The 18,724-nt window shown below is 35.9% G+C and overlaps 1 protein-coding gene across 10 annotated transcripts in view; it reads left to right on the top strand.

The window, feature by feature from the left end:
- The window catches only part of Cep170 (centrosomal protein 170), an 85,743-nt gene that overhangs the window by 41,754 nt on the left and 25,265 nt on the right, over positions 1-18,724 (top strand). For 4 of the 10 annotated variants that reach the window (XM_041635265.1, XM_041635264.1, XM_041635263.1 and 1 more), the window contains exons 9-13: positions 85-242; positions 429-722; positions 12,182-12,331; positions 14,952-15,072; positions 16,221-18,047. In XM_041635265.1, coding sequence (XP_041491199.1) covers positions 85-242; positions 429-722; positions 12,182-12,331; positions 14,952-15,072; positions 16,221-18,047 — 2,550 coding nt within the window. The remainder of the gene's footprint in view (positions 1-84; positions 243-428; positions 723-12,181; positions 12,332-14,951; positions 15,073-16,220; positions 18,048-18,724) is intronic. The other 6 variants (XM_041635269.1, XM_041635268.1, XM_041635267.1 and 3 more) reach the window with 3 other exon arrangements.

Genomic DNA, 18,724 nt, shown 5'->3' with positions numbered 1-18,724 from the left:
ACAAATAGCAGTTTTGTGTGTGCTTCTGATTTTCTCCTTGGAATTTTTGTGTTTGCTACGATATCATTTCTTTCTTGTATCTAGGAAACAAACACGATGATGGCACACAGAGTGATTCAGAGAATGCTGGTGCGCACAGGCGCTGTAGCAGGCGTGCAACTCTTGAGGAACATTTACGACGCCATCACTCAGAACAGAAAAAGAAGGTCCAGTCTACTGAAAAGCATCAAGACCAAACTGTTGTAAGTCAAACTACTTTTATGATTGCATTCTTTGATGAAGATCATTCCAGAAAGAGAAGGTCATATTCTTTTACTCAAAATTCAGGAATCTTATGTCAGGAAACTACTTTCTCAACACCACATACAAAACTTGAAAAAGCAGAATCTCCACCAGCAGATGCCAAAGTGGTTTCTTTGTCTTTACAGACTAGCTCTACGCATCACAGAGGGGGGCATGGTGTTCCACATGGGAAATTGTTAAAACAGAAATCAGAGGAGCCATCGGTGTCCATACCCTTCCTACAATCTGCATTATTAAGAAGTTCAGGGAGTCTTGGGCACAGACCAAGCCAGGAGATGGATAAAATGTTAAAAAATCAAGCTACTTCTGCTACTTCAGAAAAGGATAATGATGATGACCAAAGTGACAAGGGTACTTATACCATTGAGTTAGAGAATCCCAACAGTGAGGAGGTGGAAGCAAGAAAAATGATTGACAAGGTAAATAATTGAAATTTGAGTATGATGTTAGTTTTGTGGGGTTTTTGACTGTTGGACCTTACTGGAGAGTTGGTGTGAAATGTTCTTATTCAGTTGGTGGTATTGGAACTTTAGAATTTTATTAGGGACCTAGAAGATTAACAGCAAGACAAAATATTTTCTTTTATTTGTTTATATTCTGAATTTTCCCAAGTTCTATATGTAAGGTCTTCTATGTTAAACTAGCTAGGCCTTTACTTTAGAAGTAATGCCATTTTGCATTTATATCAAAACTGAACAAAGAAATATATTGCTATTATTATTAAATAAATATAAATATTAAGAGGTTTCTACCTACTAATTTCATTTTGGAAGCAGGTTAAAAGCATATGTTGTGATTATTTTTGATTCTCTTTGTTTCTTTTTACTTCTATCTGATGAAATCAGAATAAAATCAGTTTTTATATTTTAGTCAGGCTTTTACCCAGTCCTAATGATTGTCTTTATTTCAGATATTTCTTTGATGTTGTTGGTTTATTTATATGATGATTTCTGTATGGTTTAAAAGTACTTCCCAATTTTGTCGTGATAGTGAAGAGTTAACCTTAGAATGAGCTATTTATTTTACTTCCTTGAAAACAGCAACCTAAGTTTGGCTAAACAGTAATCTCATTTAGATTCTTGTTGCGCAAAATGTGCTCATGAGTGTAAAACATTGAATCACTTAGGAGGCCAGTACAGACATATTGAATCGAATCTGTGATTAAAATAAGATAACCATGTAGTTCACATGCACATTAACATTTGGAGTGTGCTAGTTAGGTGATGAGTTGTCAGATTGTCCTGTCAGTGGTCAAGATCTAACCTTCTGGGATGCAGGAAAACATAGTAGGATTATGTTCTCTTAATTCTCAGTGTATTGTTTCTATTTTAGTCTGTTCTGTAGTATTATGATGCATTCACTGGTATACATATATAATTTGTAGACATAAGTTTATTGAGGAGTCTAATTATTTTACTGTTAAGAGTCACATAATGCCAGACTTTGAGACCCATTAGTCTTGGAAATAATTCTTATATGTTTTTGTTGTATATAAAAATATATATACTTTTATTGATGTTAAATAAGAAGTATGGGTTTTAAAAAGCCATTGATATTGGCTTAATATCAATATTAACTAATATTAATATTGACAGTGATTAATATTTTTCCATTAAAATATTATTTTATGATTTTATATATATTAGAGAGGTTAAGAACATGGCTACTTGCAGGCATCTGGAATTAAATGTATAAACTCTACATGTACTATACTCTTGGGATAAACCAACAACTTTAAGCTTAAGTGTCATTCATTTCTGAAATGAAGGGTTCTTTTAAGTTTAACAGGAATTTAAAAACACATAGTATGCTTATTATGGTGTCTATTATGAGAACTGTATATAAACAATCTCTGATTATTACATTTTATATTATTCATTTCCACATATGACTCTCTACCCAAAGTACTAGCAAGTTCTCGAAAGTTCTTTCAGCACTAAAAGGATTAAATGTGAAGCCAAAGTGAAGTTACAGTGTAAAGGACCAGCCTGACCTGGGCCAGCCATTAAGAAAAAAGGCATTGCTACAAATGGGCCTCTTTAGGAAACTGATACGCAGTGAGGAGTTTGCAGAATCTGATTATTAATTATTGTTTTAAATTATCATATGTAGTCTTTTTTATTCTTAAGGAATCCTGTATTTGACAGAAATAATATCATCACTTTCAGAATGGAGAAACCAAAGATTTTAGAGCAAGACCCATTAAAAACAATGACATTATGTGACTGGATAGCTAATTTAGCCATTTTTCATTTGGACAAACCAGTAACTAAAACCAAGATTGCTTCAAAGAAAAAAATAATCACTCCATTATCATGGAACTACCACAGTAAGAGAGCTGAGAGTCCATCCAGTAGGTCTGCTTAAATATGGAAGCCAAAGTCAGGTCAGCTTAAAGTTTGTTTTGCAGGAGCAGACATGGAGAAGTGGATTCATATATCTGAAGAAGACAAAGTATCCTGTAGATGCAGAGAAAAAGGAGGACAAGAGTAACCATACTGAGGCATAAGCAGCACCTTGGATCAGAGTAGTAAACAGACATGCTCATTCATCTGCAGTCTCCTTTGAAGTTTGTGTGATAACAGTTGGAGCATCTGTTGTCCAACTGAATTTGCTTGGTACCCAAAAGCTTCCATATAGCTTCTTCCTTTCTTACTTCACCTTTTAAAGAGTAATTATTTCATTGATAGTGTGCCAGACATTGCATGAGGAGAGGATTATTCTAATTGAAAAGACTGTGTATTCTTTGTCTCAAGAAATAAGTATAGTGGAATATAATTACAAATAAATTTAATGTAGTATATTGAATGCTTTGAGAAGTTTAACGTGTTGAAGGAAATGTTACAGTAGTGCCCAAGATGAGGTCTTAGGTTACACATCTCAGCCATCTAATATAATAGCTAAAGCTCTCTAATCTAAAGAGGATTCCATACTCACTATCATCTTGTTGACTCTAATCCTAAGCATTATCATTACTTTACTAGTTCTGTGGTTTTGTCCTTAGTTGCCTGAGGAGGAAGGAGAATTATAAACTCGATGGCTATAGGACTGTCCTCAGTATTCTCAATGAATACTAGATTTAACTGCCAGATGACTTCTTTTTTAGCATACACAATTACCCCTGTAATAAGGATAACAGAGTTTTCATAAAAAGAATAGACCAGTCTTATTCAGAAAGTGAAGGGCAAGAGTAGCCAGATTGGGGGGGGGGGGGTCATCAGTAAAGGAGAAAGTCTTGTTCAGAAGACCACAGTTACTTTTGGAGAAAGAGAATTGAAGTCCCTTATATATGACACTGAGGACTTACTTCCTATTTTTTCTTTTTAATGCTGAAGGTTGTGGAGATTTATTAAAAACTTATCAACATTTATAGATTCCCATTGGTAGCAAATTGTCTACTTAGTTTTAGTTCTTGACCAAGGAAAGACCCAAGAGACTATAAATAACAAGACAGAAAACTCCATATAATATAAAATGGACAGAGCAATGAGTCAGAAAGCAAGTACTGAGAACATGGATCCAGGAGTGACAGTTTGAATCCTGATGGTGACAGCAAGATCGAATCTATATCAGAGCCAGGGAAAACATGATATACAGAATCAGAAACTTGAAGAGCTGGAAAGGTGGCTGTCTTGTAAAGTACTTTGTACAAGCATGAGGACTTACGTTTGGATCTTCAGCAATTATATAAAGCCAGGAGTGTCAATACACATCTGTAACTACAGAGCGAGGGGCGTGTTGACAGGGCAGAGATAGGTGGTCCTCCTGTCTTAGCTCATTGGCCAATCAGTCTAGCTTAATCAATAGACTCCAAGTTTTGTAAGAGATCCTGTCTCAGAAACTAAGGTGAAAGGCAATCAAGGAAGACATTTAATAATAACCTCTGGCTTCCACACGTGTGCAGTGCACATGCATGTGCACTGAATGCATACATACACATGCTTACATGAACACTTACGTGCACATATAAACATACCACAGAGAATTTGCATTGACATAGCCAAATAGATGCAGAAACTGGAATACACTAAAAACTACATGTGTATGGAAACTAAGAGAGTAATTTAGAGAGCCTCAGATGTTATCGTAGGACTTTCATATTTCTACATTTTGAATTTTGATGGTAATGTTTTTTCCCCATCATTTTTTTTGGTTGGTTGATTGGTTTATTTTTGAGAAAACAAAAATTATTTACTTCTTTTCTGTCTAATTCTTAAACCATTTTAGCCATTTTCATTTCCTTCATGGGTATAAGAAACTATCCTATGCTAATTTTCAAAGCTGACTGAGGAACTCATTTTCTGTTAGAAGTCTGACATTTAATAGATTGTTTCCTTTTGTTTATTGTTTTATGAAGTCTTGATTTTTTTTCTGCTTGAAGAGTTTTTCTCTTAATATTCAGTCCAATAAGTGCTTGTATTCTTACATGCCTATTTCTTCATAATTCACCTTCTTTATTTTTTGAATATTTTTATTGTAAAAAACATATAGTTTGCCATTCTAAGTGTGTAGTATAGTGTTTCAAAATACATTTATAACATTGTACAACAATGATTACCATCCATTTCAGTAACACTTATTACATACATCTGTGTGTGTGTATGAGAGAGAGAGAGAGAGGGAGAGAGAGAGAGAGAGAGAGAGAGAGAGAGAGAGAACCTGAATGTAGATGTCAGAGGACAGACAAGCAAGTTGGGGGAATTCAGTTCTCACCTTTTGAGTTCATGGGATTGAACTCAGGTTGTCATGCATGACAACAAGTGCCTTTGTACCTGCTTAGCTATCTCACCAGCCCCTCCATAACTCATTTTTGTCTTACTAAGACAAGAACTCCTTAAACTTTCTTAAAAGGCTTTATCTGATGGCCCTAGAGTAGCTACTAGATTGTACTGTCTATCAGGGCATCTATCATGTGTTTTTTTTTTTTCCTCTATAGAAGTAACCTCTGTCTGTTTTAATTCTGCCTGCCATCTCTAGAATGATCTTGTTTTGTAGTAGAACATAACTATCTTTTGAAAGCATGAGTGTAAAAGTTTGATGTACTTTTTCATTGACTATATTTATATGATCTTTGATATATTAGCTGATGTATCCCAGTAAATTTATAGATTGGTTAAACCCAACATGATACCCAAGTATTTAATTTTCTTTTGGTGTTTTGAGACTGGGTTTCTTGGTGTAACTATTGTTCTGGATTTGCTCTGTAGACCATGCTGACCTCCAACTCACAGAGATTCCCATCTCTGCCTCCTGAGTTCTGCTATTAAAGGTGTGCGCCACAACTGCCAAGCTTTTTTTTTTTTTATGAACTAAAACTAGTTTTTACATCTTGATCTTGAAAAGTCCTATCTATGTTACAAGCTTAGCTAGTTAATAATATTGAAAACTGTAAATGAATAGAGATTAGGTCAGAAGAAAAGAAGATATGTTAATTTCAGTAAAAGTACCCATATAGTGGAAGACTATAGGGCCTGATGAGCTCTACCAATTGCTAACACCTCCAGCTTAAAATCTGTTTGGCACAAAGAGTCACTGATAAATAGCCAGATTTAATGAAGTGGTATATAAAAGGTGGAAAAATTAGAAATTTTGACTATATAAGTAATTTAACTATATAACAAATTAAACTCTTGTTATTAAGAAAAATGCACCAAGGAAAAGGTTATATAGTACTTATTTTAAAATTGAAGTAAAATTTACATAACATAAAATTGGGTATTTTAGTCCTAGAGAATGTGCAGTTCAGTTAGATGCTACAATACACACCTATAACTCCAGGAATTAGTAAGCTGAGGCAGAATGATGATTAGTGGAACATCAGCTCTCAAAAGTAAAACATTAACGTACAGTCTGGAAGCTGTAGTAATTCATACTGTTGTGGGATGAGTGCATTGCCTAACTCCAGAATGTGTTCATTACTTGAAAGAGAAACTGCATTTCAGTAGTCTCTTCCCATTGTTCGAACCCATTGACAACTATTTGCTTTCTGCCTCTATACATTTACTTAGTCTGGATATTTCAGATTCTATATGTGGCCTTCAATGACCAACCAGTTTTGTCTTCAAGGTTTATCTATGTTATGACATGCATTGTTACTCATTCTTTTTTATCATAAATCTTAATTAATTCTGTGATAGATCTTTTTATCTATTCATCTATTGACAGATGTTGAGCTTGAGTCTATCTTTGTAGATAACAATGCTGTGAACAAGAAGTGGTAAATGCTCTCTCCTAACCCATTCTGAGCTCTTGTAACAACCTTTCTAAATTTTACATTTGAAAAATTAGTTACAAATAACAGAATCACAGTGTTAAATAATTACTGTATATTTATTCCAATGAATTTTAAGGTATTTTTCTTTTTTAAAAATTAAGTTATATTTTCCTGGGAACATACTATAAATTTAAGAACAAAACTTTTGGCCAGGAGGTGGTGGCACACAGCTTTAATCCCAGCACTAAGGAGGCAGAAGCAGGTGAATCTATGTGAGTTCGAGGCCAGCCTGATCTACAAGAGCTAGTTCCAGGTCAGACTCCAAACCTACAGAGAAACACTGTCTCGAGAAACCAAAAGAAAAAGAAAAAAAAAACAAACCAACTTTCTTAGGGCATTTTGATTTCTTTGACAATATATCCTTGGAATTCAGCATAGTTCTTCAAGGATTGACTTTTTTTAATTGTTTTTATTTAGCTATATATTTTTTTCTCTGTTCCTCTCCTATTTTCTTCCCTCCCCTTCTACCCTCTTCCATGATCCCCACACTCCCAATTTAACCAATCTTGTCTTTTTCTACTTCCCTTGTAGTTTAGGTCCAGGCATGTCTCTCTTAGGGTCCTATTTGTTGTCTAGGTTCTCTCAGGTTGTGAATTATAGGCTGGTTTTTCTTTGCTTTATGTCAGAAAGCCACTTATGAGTGAGTACATATGATATTTGTCTTTCTGGGTCTGGGTTACTTCATTCAGTGTAATGTTTTTGGATCTATCCATTTGCCTGCAAAATTCAAGATGTCATTATTTTTTCCTGCTGTGTAGTACTCCATTATGTAAATGTACCACGTTTTCCTTATCCATTCTTCGGTTGAGGGACATTAAAGCTGTTTCCAGGTTCTGACTATTACAAATAATGCTGCAATCTGTACCAGTTTGCATTCCCACCAGCAATGGAGGAGTGTTCCCTTTACCCTACATCCTCTCCAGCATAAGTTATTATCAGTGTTTTTGATCTTGGCTATTGTTACAGGTGTAAGATGGGATCTCAGAGTTGTTTTGATATGCATTTCTCTGATTACTAAGGATGCTGAGCCTTTTTAAGTGTCTTTCAGCCATTTTAGATTCCTCTGTTGAGAGTTCTCTGTACCTTAACTCATTTTTTTTTTGATTATTTGTTATTTTGATGGCCAATTTCTTGAGTGCTTTGTGTATTTTGGAGATCAGACCGACCTCTGTCTGATGTGGGGTGGGTGAAGATCTTTTCCCATTCTGTAGGCTGCTGTTTTGTCTTGTTGATCGTGTCCTTTGCTTTACAGAAGCTTTTCAGTTTCAGGAGGTCCCACTTATTGTTTCTCTCAGTGTTTGTGCTACTGGGGCTGTATTTAGGAAGTGATCTGTATATTAGGAAATGCCAATGTGTTCAAGTGTAATTCCCACTTTCTCTTCCATGAGGTTCAGTGTGGTTGGTTTTATATTGAGGTCTTTGATTGATTTGGACTTGAGTTTTGTGCATGGCGATTGATATGCATCTGTTTTCATTTTTCTATATGTTCATATCCAGTTATGCCAGCACCATTTGTTGAAAATGCTTTCTTTTTTCCGTTTGATATTTTTTGCTCCTTTGTCAAAAATCAGGTGTTTGTAGGTGTGTGGATTAATATCTGGATCTTCAATTCGATTCCATTGGTCCTCCTGTCTGTTCTTATGCCAATACCAGGCTGTTTTCAGCATTGTAGGTCTGTAGTAGAGTTTGAAGTCAGGGATCATGATGCTTCCAGAAGTTACTAGCAATCTTACCAAAAACCATCTGCAGATTCAATGCAGTGCCCATCGAAATCCCAGCAAAATTCTTCACAGACTTCAAAAGAACAATACTCAACTTATATGGAAAAGCAAAAAACTCAGGATAGCCAAAATGGATTGTTTCTTAAATGTTCTTTTGTCAGGTGTGGGATCCTGTACTAATGATTTAACTTACAGAAACCCCATTTGACTTAGCCAGCAGGATCTTGTTCTTTGTGGAAAAATTGTTCTGGTCTAAAACTCGACTGTGTTTTTATTTTGACACCTTGTTAGGATTAAAATCTTAGTCCTTCACCATCCTTTAATTAGTATAAGCCTACAAAAGCTTGGCGTTCATTATTAGCTTCCACATTTCTTTGAGAAGGTGGATTCTAATTGATTAGGACTTTTTTGGCACTGGGCCTCATTCATGTTAGATATGCAGTCTGCCACTTATCTATACCCTCAGTTCTATTTTTAATTTAATAAATTAAGTATTATACAATGAAATTCTCATTTTTTCTTCATTTGTGTTGCTATAATAATAACATAGTTTCCCCCCTCCCTCCTTTCACATTGAGCTCTGTTTTCTGTTACAGTGAACCAGTCTCCTATATCTGATATTAATACGTATAATTTGACCTGTGTACTTGTTTAATAGGTGGAACATAAATATCCATAGAATATCAAAAAAATCAGCTACTTAATAGAAGTACCACTAGTCCCCAGCCCCACTGTTACCATTTTGAATGGAAATGTATGAAATGCTGGGCTCTGTATTTTGTACTTTTAAATAATAATCTAGTAGTAGAAAAACCAAAGTCATGGGCTTCCTTGTGTTGTATATAACAGTCTGTTTTATCTGGAGAATTCCTTTCTTTTATGTTAATCCAAAGTTGAGATCAGAATCTAAAAGTCTGGTATTCACAGGTGTTTGGTTTAATAATGGAGTGCCTCTATATGGTTCTAAAGTTCTTGGGTGTGTGTGTATTAGACCCTAGTAGGACTAAGTCATACAGACTTAAATTTCCTGTAGTGTCCACCCTATTGTACATTTAGTAAATACTATGCCTCAGTAGCCAGTTTTAATTGCTTAGAGTAGCCACTGAGGTGTAGGTGAGAATTCTACAGTGAATACGGTCTGTGCATATTCTGAGGTGAAGCCTGAGATTGTGTTCTGTGAGACATGCAGTATTGTGGAGTGAAAGGTGCTCTCCTCCTTCCCCAATACTAGAGTGTGTTGGAGGGATCAGTCCCAGGTGTCCCAGGGTGCGGATCTCTCTGGATCAAGGAGATAGCAGTAGATAGCATGTGAATGTCATTCTTCCCCTTGATTATATGAGAGTTATCTCAGTAATCTGTCAGACCCCAAAGAGCTCCTGTTGTGTCTGTTCTGTGACTCTTGTAGTAAGGAAAGGTACTAGACAGGTTTGTATCTTTCTCCAGCCTAAAGAATTCCTGGCTAAAGGAGAGAGATTTTGTTATGAACAAGTTTGAAGTTGTAGTAGACACCAAATAGAGTAGGGCACAGAGAAAATAATGAGCGTAAGACAAACAGACTGCTTTTCAAGTATCTTGAGCTGTCCATGATGACAGGTAAGCTACAGTTGGTAAATCAAATAGTTATGTGCATATGTATGAAATCTCCTGGTGACAGTCTAGAATGAAAGATGGGAAGTCTTACAAATCCGTTCTTCGTGTTTGAGACACTCCCAAATTCTAGACCATTATTAGATCATATGTCAAAATGTGTACTTTAGAAATGCAAAAACCATGCATGCCTCCAAGCATATAGATAGTGTAACTGACTGTGCACTGTGTTTCCTTGTGCAAGCTGTCTGTGAGACACGAATGCATACTGGTTTAAGGTAGACTAGCCATTGCTATCTTACTCATATTTTTCAATGTGTTTTAAAAGCTGGCCATGGTGGCTTATTCATGCCTGTAATTACAGCACTTGAGAAGCTGAGGTGAGATGAATAGTGAGTTTTAGGTCAGTCTGGACTACACTCTGAGATTGCCTCAATAGTTGATAAATCGTAAATGTGAAATCTCAAAGCTTTTTTGTCCCACTGGAATTTTTCCTGCCCTGTCACCTGTATAGAAAGAAAATGGCAATTCTCTAACAGATGGTACTTTAAAGGGAATGTGTAGAAAATCGCTGGGAGTTCTGTTGCCTTCAACTCCCATTAGAGCACAATTCTGGGTATAATTTGTTACATTTTCAAAATACTAATCTATTCATGCAATGTCCAAGTCATTTTTATTAGAAGTATTTTGAAGAGGTTTACCATATTTATTGGAAACTCTGGTGATTGTATTTTAAGAAGTCGATTCAGTTAACTGTCACCAAATCAGAAACTATAAATTGACATACCACAGTGATGCAAAATGTAAGGAATCATATATGGTTATTTTACTTCAAATTTGAGTTATTGCTTTTTCTGGTAATATAACAATAACTAACCAGTAAACTTGTAGTGAACTATTTGGCAAAAGATCTACAAGCCACTTAAGCTCTAATGTTGCTTTCCTTACAAATCAGGGTAAAGTCAACAAGACCCAGGTATACTCTCTTTCTTTCTCTGCTTTAATTGCTTAGTTTACTCCAATGTTTAGCAGGATGAAGCAAAGAAATTCTTTTTATTTATTCCTGTCTATATCCTGTATTCCATGTACTATTAATGGTTTCATTTAACTTAAGTTAATAATGTGCAACTTGTTTTTAAAGGAATGATAATTCTAATCAAATTCTTGAAAAACTGCATTTAAATTAAATTAAGCAATAAAGCTGTTTAGTGGTAAAAATTTCCATATTTCACTGAATTTAGAGATATAGTCTCTACTAAATGCACAGTTCAGAATTTATCAGATTATTATAGGACCATCAATTTCCAACCTACAACCTGTGGGCTTCATGTGTCTCAGTGTAGCTATGAATACTATCCCACACATTTGTAGATGAGTCAGCATGAGAAGAGTCGGCACCACTGGAAGTGGTTTTCTCTTGTAGGAAGTGAAGATTTCAAAGGACATTTCTACAGATTGCTACTTCAAGGGCACATTTTTCTGCTTGTAATGATCAATGTCCCATATAGTAATAGTAATGAGTAAATCTGAGGGATATTTATCCATTCAGTTGAACCAAGTAGAGATTGAATATTAAAATAAAATGTTAAATATAATTAGCTATTGCTTTATTCCAATTTGTTGGCAAAGTATTATATCCAGGTTTTTTTGTATGCCAGAAAATGACAAAGTCTGGAGTCTTTCCTGTTGGGAAAATATAATTGTATGACTATTGTCTCTGTGTTGAGAACTTTTTAAAGTATTGACCATTGACAGCCATTTACTTATTGCTATCTGTGTGAGTAGACCAAGAACCTGCATTTCCAACAAATGCTGTACTTTGTGAAAATCAACAATAAAATCTTGTTTGGCACCTTAGGAAATTACATGTATAAATGTAAGTGATATATGTTCATGAAACTTTTTTAGTAAAAAAGCAAATAAAGAAGAGGCATATATTTCTCTTTTGTGTGCTTCTCCAAAATAGAAACATGAAACAAGCTAAAAACACGATTCTCATGATTGTAGTGTTCAGAATCATTAAGTCATTCAACAGATCTAATGTAGTGTTATGAATATTTCCCTCTATCAACTAGAATATTTGCTAACTATTAAAAAGGATAGCCATATCTGCAGCTGTTGGCTTTCTGTCCAGTCCAGCTGGGGAGTCATCCTGTCATGAAATTTCCCTGTTTCTGAAATTGCTAGGTGAGGTTAATTTAGGATATTTTTGTTTGCTTCTGATGCTGTTGATGTTCACATACTAACCTGGTACCCACACTTTCATTTTCATTGTGAAACAAATTTTTCCTCCTAGGTATTTGGAGTAGATGACAATCAGGATTATAGTAGGCCTATTATCAATGAAAAGCATAAAGGTCTGATTAAAGATTGGGCTATCAACTCTGCTTCAGTAGTAATGGAAGAAAGAAAGCCATTCAGCACACCTGGGTTTCATAACTCAGAGGTATGCGATTCTTTTTATATGCATAAAATGTAAGTTCTTACCATTTGGAAGTAATTTTAAGTGTTGATATAGATCTCCCCTTGTAAAATACCTCAAAAACTAAATTTTGACTTTTTATTTTGAATGAAAACCTAAAGCAGTTTTGGTTTAGTTCTTAGTTTTCATTGTTGTTTCAAAGTTAGGAGAATAATTACAATTCAGGAAAAAAATAATAAATTATATTCCCCTTTTTGTAAGTAGTACAATGAGACAAAACAGAAATACACACTACTTAGGCTTTTTAAGAGGTATGTGCTTGGAAGTAGACAACCGAGCTCAGGAAACATGTGAAAGGTGCAGCTTAAACACTGCAGTGAGTGCCGTGTGGTGCAAGCCAGGATGCAATGAGAAGGACAACTGAGGGTAGCTTTTATTGACATAGCAATGACTTCAAACTTCCACTCCATTTTATGTAGCAAAAGAAAATATAAAATGTTTGTATGAGTTGGAAGTATTATTTGTTCAGATAATAGGCAGCAACTTTCAGTGGATGGAAGCCTTCAGGCTGTTTTACAAATTAGGAAAATGCAGAACATAGAAATTAACCTTGCTGTGGTCTTAAATGTTGTCATTTGTGGAGCCAGAATTTGAACTTTGGTTATTTTTTCGGGGGGGGGGAGGTGGGTGGATGTGTGCGCGCGTGCATGTGTGTGTGTGTGTGTGTGTGTGTTGTGTGTGCATGTGAGAGCCAGAGAAGCACACAAGTGTCTTCCTCTATTAACACTCCACCTTACTCCTTTAGGACAGGGTCTTTCCACAGGCACACATAGCCATGCCCAGCTTTTTATGTGATTGCTGGGAATTTGAACTCCAGTTGTCAGACTTGTACAGCAAGTGTTCATAATCACTGAGCCACTTCCTCACCTGGCCTCGCTTTCTTAATTTGTTATCTTACTCTTAAGATTATGTTTCTTTAAGGAAACGAATTAGTTATAAGTGAATGGTGGGTAAATATAAATTAAAAATCATGTTATATAACACTATTTCATTTATATTCTTACAAATTAAATAGCTTTAGAGACAGGTATGTTTATTGAATAGTATTAAAACTATTCCTCAGTGGTTTGCCATTTTCTGAAAATTGTCAAAGCAATTACAGCTTTTTAGTGTTCTTTATTTCCCCTTTAGAGAAATTTGTCATTTCTTTTTAATTCATACCCTAAAAACAGGTAATTATCAATAGTGATATCAAGTAGTGTGTTGATATTTTGATAAATTCAGGGAAAGGTTTTTGTGAATTACTTTATATTCCCTCTTCTTTCTTTCTCAATCCATGCCAAGTAAAATTCATATAGCTCTAATAAGTTCCTACCTTCACAGCCATCACATGACAGACCATTATAACAAAAAAACAGCATGCCCTAAGTATGTAAAGCCACCTGTTTGGGGAAACACCTGTTGCAAGACCACCCTGTCTTGGATTTCTCAGCATAGTGCAGGATGATGTGCTCTGCCTTTAGTGCTCAGAGCGGTGGGCAGGTACTGCAGGACCTTGGAAGGGAGTTCAGGAAGGCAGATAGCTTTGGTCTCCTTTTGTCTAAATACATCAATCTCTGTACTTGACTATTTTAACCTATTTTTGAAACCATACAGTGTATTATCTATATGAAATCATTACTTTATAAGTATCTAACCTTAGCCTATTCATAATTAAAACAGTAACTTGGGTTTCTTTCTTTTTTAATAAGGTATGTTTTAAATAGTTCAAAATAAACCTTATGTTGTTGTTTTCCATTTCCTATTGGCATTTCAGTTTTCGTGTGAATTCCTGAGTTAAGATTTGGAGAGGAGTCTTTTTTTGTTCGTATAATTAGGGATTGAATTTGGCCTCGTGTGTGCTGAGCAAGTGCTCTTCCACAGAACTGGATACTCCCAGCATCCCCACTCCCTACCCCCCCCCCCCTTTTTTTTTATTTCACCGGCTGTTCTCACCTCTGATTATGGCTTGAGAGATACAGTGTTTATATTACTCTTAAGAAATGCTAGGGTGTTGTGTTCATGGGTTAAGGGACCTATACACTTCACTAGAAAGGTTCAAAAACCATTTGTCTAAAAGACAAATCTAAACACAAATGGGTCTGAGTTCAGACTGGATATAGAAAAACTCATAGAGTTATTTTCAGCTTAAATACCATAAAAAGTCTCAGGCTTTGGGTTCTTGAAATCTATTAAGACTTGTCCTAGCATATTTAATAGTTCATGAAAGTTGGAGTCTGCCTGATTTCCTAGAGAGTAGAAGACTAGCAGGTACTTCAATAGCTCTTTAGACTCTCTGTTCCTTTTAATGGATTAAACCTGACTCCACTGGGCTAGCTGCAGAGCTGTGATATGTAAACTGTAAGCTTCTGGAGTGGGCCTGGCACTGTTACTGTATAAGCACAGGAAATGATACACTAAATTCAGTGATGGTAAAATCTAGTTGAAAGGGCAGTTAGAGAATCTTCCTCTTAGATATGAAGCATAACATGCTGAGCTTCAGACACGGCTTCAGTGTCACATGATGTGACTGAATGAAGGTCTCTTTCATGACAATCAGCGTTGACAGACTGCTGCATTGTCTCACTCTGTTTTCCTTGTTTAGGAAGGGGTAGCTTCATCTGGAAGCAAACGTTGGGTGTCACAGTGGGCTAGTTTGGCTGCTAATCACACAAGGCATGATCCAGAAGAAAGGTTAATGGAATTGTCTGCAACTGTAGAAAACGGTAATTTCTTTTTTCTCATCTTCCTCCATTTTTTACTTTTTCTGTCTTCTTTATAAATAGATCACGTGTCTTAAAAAGAAACAAGCCAAACTTATGTAAATAAGCTTAATGAGCATATTCATATATTTCATGCTTGAACAGTATGTTGACTTTGAGTAAATGCTAGGCTTTAATTAATATTTTGTATGTTGGGGAAATATAAGCAGTAGAAAGTATCTAACTAATAAAACCTATCTCTTTCCGCAGTGTTGGGGGTAAACTGAGGAGCTCATTTTTTATGTTATGCACAGTGTTCTGCTATACGACCTGGCTCCAAGTCCTTTTCCCTTCAAAAACTTTGATGTAGCTAGCTCATAAGTTGAACCTTCCAAAGGCAAAAGGATACTTACTATTGTAAATTTTTTTGCTATTCAAGTATAATGTTAAAGCTTCATGGTTTTCCTTTTCAGTTAAAAAAATACCCTTCTTGATATGCCAGTCTATTAGAAAATGTGCAACTATCATTACAGTGTAATCAAACTAAAGACAAGTGATCATCTCTAGATGAGCTTTATATATGAATTTATATTATGAATTAAGTTATCAAAGTACTGACTTAATTATTTTTCACTATGTTCATAAGCAATAATGTCATCTTATGCCTATAAGTATATAGAATTCTAAACTGTCAATTTATACTTAAATTTTTTATAATTAGTTTTACAGAAGTAAAGACAAACTTAGAGATCCCCTCAAATTTTTTAATATTATCAAATTTGTCTCTACATTGTTGCTTCAAAGTGTTTATTTTTTCATTGAGATCTACCAAGTTGAAAAGAAGGAAAGTAGTCTTTTACTTTTATAAGCTGCCTTAATATACCAGAAAATTACAGTTTAAAAGTACCTTGGTATATAAAATTATGACATATCTTGCCACTTTTTTTTTTTTTACTACTCTCACATTTTTTTTATTGATACAGATTTCTTTTAATGCCTTGTAAGGGCTAAGGTGCCCCCCTCAGGAAGTACAGATTTCCTGAAGTGATGGCATTCATTTCATACCGAGGCTATTTTTAGACTTATCACTCAAAATGTAGTATAATTTGACACTTTTATATTTGTATCTTTTTGCTCTAATAAATTCCTACTTTGGTGTTTTTATTTTATAGAGACAGATGCTAGTGAAGTTGGTGTTTCACTGAGAAGTACTAGCTCTGCAGCTTCCTTGGCTAGTCAGGGAGAGAGAAAGAGGCGAACTCTTCCCCAGCTCCCAAATGAAGAAAAGCCTCTAGAGAGCTCCAGAGCAAAGGTGCTAACACAGAGGTCAGAGATAGGAGAGAAGCAAGATACAGAACTGCAGGAAAAAGAATCTGCTGCCCAGGTACCCCAGCACGAGAAGCATGATGCAGACAGAAGCCTGAATCAAATGAACAGGGCAGTCAATGGTGAGATTCCTAAAACTGGTGGTGACAATAAAGCCCTCCTTCACTCAGCTAGCTCTTCTAGCAAGGAGAAGAGTGAGACCGATAAAGAAACTTCTTTGGTAAAACAAACATTAGCTAAAATCCAACAACAACAAGAACAGAAGGAGCAGGCCCAGTGGACTCCTGCTAAACTGTCTTCAAAAAGTGCTTCCGGCCACATAGATAAATATAGGGAGGAGTCTTCTAAGCAAGAGTCCCAACCTGTAGAAAGAATTTCAGGACATTCTACAAGCAAGGGAGAAAGAGTTATGCAAAATGAAAGCAAGAGAAGAAAAGCTGAGGAAATTTCAAAAAGTCAGACGTCCAAAGGAGACAAGAAAGAGTCCTCAAAGTCGTTAGTGCGTCAAGGGAGTTTCACCATAGAAAAGCCCAGCTCAAACATACCCATAGAGCTTATTCCCCATATCAACAAACAGAGTTCTTCTGCTCCCACTTCCTTAGCCTTGGCATCTGCAAGCAGACTTCGAGAAAGAAGCGACTCTTTAGATACTGATTCTAGCATGGACACAACCTTGATTCTAAAAGACACGGAAGCAGTGATGGCTTTTCTAGAAGCTAAACTGCGTGAGGATAATAATAAAACTGATGAAGGCCCAGATACTCCTAGTTACAATAGAGACAATTCTATTTCACCAGAATCTGATGTAGACACAGCCAGTACAATTAGTCTGGTTACTGGAGAGACAGAAAGAAAGTCCACCCAAAAGCGGAAGAGTTTCACTAGCCTCTATAAAGACAGGTGTTCCACGAGTTCCCCTTCCAAAGATGCTACAAAGTCAGGCACTAGGGAGAAAATTGAAAAGAAAGCAAAAAGCCGCTCTACAGATATAGGTGCAAGAGCAGATGGTCGAAAATTTGTCCAGTCCAGTGGAAGAATACGGCAGCCTTCTGTAGACTTAACAGATGATGACCAGACCTCTAGTGTACCTCATTCTGCTATCTCTGACATTATGTCATCTGACCAGGAAACATACTCCTGCAAACCTCATGGGAGGACTCCATTCACCTCAGCTGACGAGCACAACATACATTCCAAACTGGAAGGAGGCAAAGGAACAAAGTCTAAGACTTCTCCTGTTGCCTCTGGTTCGTCAAGTAAATCGACCACTCTCCCAAGGCCAAGGCCCACCAGGACTTCCCTTCTGCGCCGAGCCCGGCTTGGTGAGGCTTCTGACAGTGAACTTGCTGATGCTGACAAAGCATCTGTTGCCTCTGAAGTGTCCACCACAAGTTCCACATCAAAACCACCCACAGGAAGGCGAACCATCTCTCGGATTGATTTATTAGCTCAGCCTCGAAGAACAAGACTTGGCTCATTATCTGCCCGCAGTGACTCTGAAGCAACAATATCAAGAAGTAGTGCCTCTTCCCGCACTGCAGAAGCCATCATTAGGAGTGGAGCCAGATTAGTGCCATCAGATAAATTTTCTCCTAGAACTAGAGCCAACAGTATCTCACGGCTATCAGACTCCAAGGTCAAAAGCGTGACCTCCACTCATGGCTCTCCTTCAGGTAATTGGATCCAGATTTCTAATAACATTAGCATGCTCTCTGTGTGGAGTCTTTATTTAAAATTAAATTTCTAGCTCTCTTAGCAAAATAATTCAAAAATAAGGTTAAGATTAGAGGGTTAATGTCCCCTCCATTAAAATGAAAAATTCAGAAGTCAATGTACTTCCAATTAAAGTCTTAGACAAAAAAGTGATTACAAAATAACTGAACAGATTTAGGAGTTTTAATTTTTTTATTTGATAATAGTTGGATTTGTTTGTCAGAATTATATTAAGAATTACTATCCATTCTAAAAATAATGTTATGCTTCTAAAATCAGAAATTTCAAATGTCTTCTGAACCCAGAGAGAAGCAATATACCTTTTTTCAGCCCTTTTGGAAAGAAATCGCTGATTTAAAGAGAAAATATATGTATATTTATTTATATAAAATATAAGTAATACATATATATTGTGTTTTATATACTTACATTTGTGGTTGGGGCTCTTGAAAATTAACTCTTCATTTATTTCAGTGGAAGAAAGTGGATTCATGGAACAATTACTAATCATATGTGGGTTAAACTAAATTGGAAGGCTAATTAATTGTGAGCATTATCTCACAAAGTCCTGTTGTAGCATTTAACTGGAGTAATTACCTAATTGAATATAATTGCAGTCAGTACATACAGTCTGCCA

This window comes from Microtus oregoni, unplaced genomic scaffold (assembly GCF_018167655.1).
Source record: "Microtus oregoni isolate MIOR12 unplaced genomic scaffold, Mior012 000047F_ref0000412, whole genome shotgun sequence".
In the NCBI taxonomy this organism is placed as follows: Eukaryota; Metazoa; Chordata; class Mammalia; order Rodentia; family Cricetidae; genus Microtus; species Microtus oregoni.
Note: the sequence above shows the minus strand (reverse complement) of the source record. Positions and strands in the feature narration are given on the sequence as shown.